A 4,845-nucleotide genomic window follows, 5' to 3' on the forward strand; every position below is an offset into this window, starting at 1 on the left:
CCTCAGCTGAATAAAATCGCCTGACGGCATAACAGAAGAATTACAAGATATTCAGAACGCAGTCGGAGGCCGGACCTTGAGAGGTGCTACTCTCAGCTGAATGAAATTGCCTGGTTAGGGCGTCGTTACTTGCGGCGAAGGTCGAGGAGGTGGCGGTTCGAATCCTGCCACCGGCAAAGTTGAATCAAGGGCATGGTTCATTAAATTCCACACTACAAAGTCCTTTGTAAGGGGCACCGTCCTAGCCTTCCGGTATTGGGGAGTTTGTGAAGTTAAACCATATCATTATCATATATATACATATATATATATATATATATATATATATATATATATATATATATATATATATATACATATATATATATATATATATATATATATTAGTGATGGGACGATACCAAAGTTTATAACGATTCCGATACGAGTCCCGATACCTCATTGAAATTCCGATTCCGATACGAGTCCCGATTCCGATACCTGTAATGAATTCATGATTATTTTCAGACTCTGAAGCTGGTTTAAGAAACAAATACTTTTTGGACTAGGCATAATTACTTTTATTAATTATGCATTCAGAAGGAATATAAATGGTTTTGTTATAGCAAAAAAGAAAAAAAGTTTCTTATTAACAGAAATGAAAAGGGTAAAAGTTTAGAAAAAAATATATAAGTAAATTCCTTGAAGGTACTTATATCCAAGTCCCAATATTTTTAGATGGTAATGTAAGAACATTAGCATCTCACCTTTCAGTCGATTTCTTTTCGGCGAGTAAATAGTCCTTCCAACACAAGATAATCTTTCGCTTTCAACAGAAGAGAGAGGTGCAGACAAATATTTCCTGCCAAAAAATGCCATGATAGGAAATTACTTTTTATTTAATCTCCACCACTGCAAAGGATTCTCATCATTTTATATATTTTTCAAAAAATGTATATTTGGACATTTCATGTTCTATTAAAATTCTTTTGTTCCTAGTTTCGCTACTTGCATTATCACATCCTTTGGTAGGCGTTAGCTCCATTTTTCCTTGTCCCTTTTTCTTGAATTTGGAGAAGCATTTTTCAAAGCTGAAGGTAAAGTCACTTTCATTATCATTTTTCTCTTGAGACACATCATATGAGTCGTCTATGCCTTGTGGTATTTCAGGAGAGGCGTCAAAATTTCCTTCAGTTATACTACAAATATTTTGACTTCCTTCGGTGAACTAAACCACAATAGCCTCTTCATTAGGCATTCCTTGGTAGTTACTTTCTAAGAAAGTAGTCTCGAATCTTGGATCAAGATATGTTGCCAGTTTTAAGTTCTTGTCATTTTAGGTAACTGCAAAATCTAGCAAAGAAAGAGGCTTTCCATGCTGTCAGTGTTGAACCCAGCTCATCAAACAATCCCTTTTCTTCTCCCATATCAAAAAAAAAGAAATGACTTTAATGTGTGTTATGATAAGAGAGGCAGTCGCTTCTCAATTATCTAATAAACTTGTACAATCAACAAGGAACTACAGTATTCGAAATATTTAGCATACATACATACATACATATACCAAAGCTTTTTCCCCCTTCCAAGGGAGGTAGCCAAAAAGGGAAAGGCATAAAAACACTCCCACCCATTTCATCCCTAAATACACTCCCCACCCCTCCCACCCTTCCTCTCATCTGAGCACCTCCTGGATGACAGGTCATCCCTGTACCCTGCCCACCGCCCTGGGTCAATACGGACAAACCCGCCTTCACTTATTCATTAAAATATAATGGGCTCAAAATTATAATCTTATGATTACGAACAAGAACAATACTTTTTCTGATTACGAACAAGAGCCATACTTTTCTGAATAAAACAGTTTGGCTGGAATATGTATCCTGTATTTGCATTAACGATTGGTTTCTGGTATTGCACAATGTAATAAGTACTAAAACTTACCTATTAGCAATAACAACAATAACAATACACGCATTTCTATTCATACCATCATCAAAATACGAAGTTATCTGTTTTTTCTCCTATGTTCTTGAGAGCGTTTAGAGTATGTTCTCCTGAGTATCTTGAGGATGAAGTCAAATCTATTTATGAGACTGGTCAGAATTTTAAATATCCAAAACATTTGATGAATGGAGCACAAGAAAAAGACAGAACATATTTTAACACCTCTCAAGTAAACGAATTTAAATTAGAGAACAATTTAGCAATTCCATATCATGAAAATTTTATCACCCTTCCTCAAATATTTAAAAGCTTTGGTATTCAGGTGATATTTAATAACAACCAATGACAACAATAATGTTAAGAACTATCTCGTTAGAAATTCTCCAATAGAAAAAGAAGGATGTATCTACAGCATACCATGTAAAGTGTGTGATTTTAAGTACATAGGCCAAACAGGAAAATATTTAAACAAAAGGATTAATCAACATAAATACAATATAGGAACGGGTCAAATGTCAAGAGGACTTTTCGCCCACCAAAACGAGCTCTCCCATATTATTGATTGGCAAAGCACAAAAGTTATTACATCATGTCATAACATTGTAGAAAGGAACATAATTGAATCCTGAATTTAAGCTTAGGTTTGTATAAGTTAGATAACTTTATTATTAAAAAGATTTTAAATAATTCTTCTGGAATCGGGCAACATTGGACCTTTCCCAGTTCCTCTACTGCTATGTACATACCTTTGGTCATTTTCTGTATTCTTTGTACCCTGATGATGTCTTGAATAGGCGAAAACGTTCGGTATTAATTTCTTTTATTTTCTAAGTGATTTCTGCAAGTATTGTTGTCACGTGTGCTTAGTGATTTGTTATGTATATATATATATATATATATATATATATATATATATATTCTCCCGTCTTTCCGAATGCCACCGTAAGAATCTTACGGTAAGAATCTTACGGTGGTATTCTTAAAAATATCTTTCCTTATATAAATCTTTCCCTTCCAAGGATTTATATAAAATTTATATATGGAAAGATTTTTTTTAAGAATATCACCGTTAAGACATCCATGGACGTCTGAGCGTGTTGCTATTAACAATGTCAGGCCACACAGACACATCCTGTACAGAGGGCCAAGGTTACGGAGTCTGAGGCACTTTAACAATGTCTGGTGCGAAATTCTCACCACCATTCTGTTTATGTGTGTGTGTATGAATTCGTATGTGTGTGTATATATTGTCTGTGTATTCCTATGTGTTGTGTGTGTATGTGTGTGCGTGTATTCGTATGTGAGTGTATGTGTTGTGTGTGTATTCGTATGTGTATCTGTTGTGTGTGTGTATTCGTATGTGTGTGTATATTCGTGTGTGTGTCTATGTGCTGTGTGTATTCGTATGTGTTGTGTGTATTCGTATGTGTGTGTGTACGTTTGTGTATGTTTGTGTGTGTGTGTATTCGTATGTGTGTGCATGTGTTGTGAGTGTGTGTGTGTGTGTGTGTATGTGTATGTGTATGTGTGTGTGTGTATTCGTATGTGTATGCATGTGTTGTGTGTGCGTGTGTGTATATGTGTATGTGTTTGTGTGTATGTATGTTTGTGTGTGTGTGTGTGTGTGTGTGTGTGTGCGTGTGTATGTGTGTGTGTGTGTGTGTGTGTGTTGTGTGTGTGTACGCGCGCGTGTGTGTGCGTATACGTTTTTTTTTTTTACAACAGAAACATCGTAAACATTGTTCTCCGCCGGGAATAACCAGCGTTTCTATCCTTTGGGGGCAAAATCACCACCAAGAAGTTGGATACATTGAGGTGTCAAAGATTTTTTTTTTTTTCTGTGAGAGTGAGCAGAAATTAGCTTGTGCGCAAACTTAGCCTACTCCGAAAAGTACGCGCGCACCCATGGCGGCAAAGTCGTTCCTTTGCAATGGAAGCGCTAGAGTTACAAAAGAGAGACAGAGAGAGAGAGAGAGAGAGGGAGAGAGAGAGAGAGAGAGAGGAGAGAGAGAGAGAGAGAGAGAGAGAGAGAGAGAGAGAGAGAGAGAGAGAGAGAGAGAGAGAGAGAGAGAGAGAGAGAGAGAGAGAGAGAGAATTATTGGTCTGACGGTTGGCAAGTTACCATATTTTTAGAGAATTTATAAGTTGATGTTTGGGTGGAACTTTTTATTGAATGGATTTTAACATCATTTGAAAACCTTGTGTGTGCACATTTTTTCTTTGTGTGCACTAGTTGTAAAACATATGTACACGCGCACAGTTTAGAGGGAATGTTAGTGATTATCAACGAAGAAATACTAAAAGGACTTCTTCCTACACATACATACACCAACGTTGACATCAACAGATACTTTCGGTTTGGTCAGGAATTTGCGTTCCGTACCCACCGAACAACGTAACCACGAGCGCGCTGAGTGACCCAATCTGTGATACGACCTTGGGTCACGTGATCGGTCGCGTCGACCTCCAGGGTCGAAGACATTTAGGGAGGGATGAACAGAGACGAGGAAACCAATTGGAGGGCCCGATTTCAGCTGGAGGAACCTCTCGGCGAGGGAGGCTACGGATGTGTTTACCTGGCGAAGGACCTCGCCAGCGGCACAAAGGTCGCCATCAAGGAAGTCCCCCTCTCCGGCGTCGACACCTGGGGGTGGCGCCAAGGGACGAGAGTGCCCATGGAAGCCTCTCTCCTGCACAAGGTCCAAGCCGTTCCTGGGGTCATCCAACTTTACGACTGTTTCGTTTCCGACGGCAAGTTTTACATGATCATGGAACTTGTACCTAAAGCAACTTCGATATATGACTACATGGAGAAGTGCGGCAAGCTCCCCCTTCCACAGATCAAAAGGCTCTTTCGTGACATCGTAATTACAGTACAAAGATGTCTAAACGCAGGCGTTTCTCACAAGGACATCAAACCAG

General features: G+C 38.4%; 1 protein-coding gene across 1 annotated transcript in view; it reads left to right on the top strand.

The window, feature by feature from the left end:
- The first annotated feature begins 4,415 nt into the window (after positions 1-4,415).
- LOC143023582 (serine/threonine-protein kinase pim-3-like) overlaps positions 4,416-4,845 on the top strand; it is a 1,104-nt gene continuing 674 nt past the window's right edge. Inside the window, exon 1 of the mRNA XM_076182168.1 lies at positions 4,416-4,845. This exon is cut by the window's right edge and continues 674 nt beyond it. Within this exon, the coding sequence (XP_076038283.1) occupies positions 4,416-4,845 (430 nt within the window).

The sequence above is a fragment of the Oratosquilla oratoria genome, unplaced genomic scaffold, assembly GCF_046742065.1.
Source record: "Oratosquilla oratoria isolate Oo_2021 unplaced genomic scaffold, ASM4674206v1 SCAFFOLD51, whole genome shotgun sequence".
NCBI lineage: Eukaryota > Metazoa > Arthropoda > Malacostraca > Stomatopoda > Squillidae > Oratosquilla > Oratosquilla oratoria.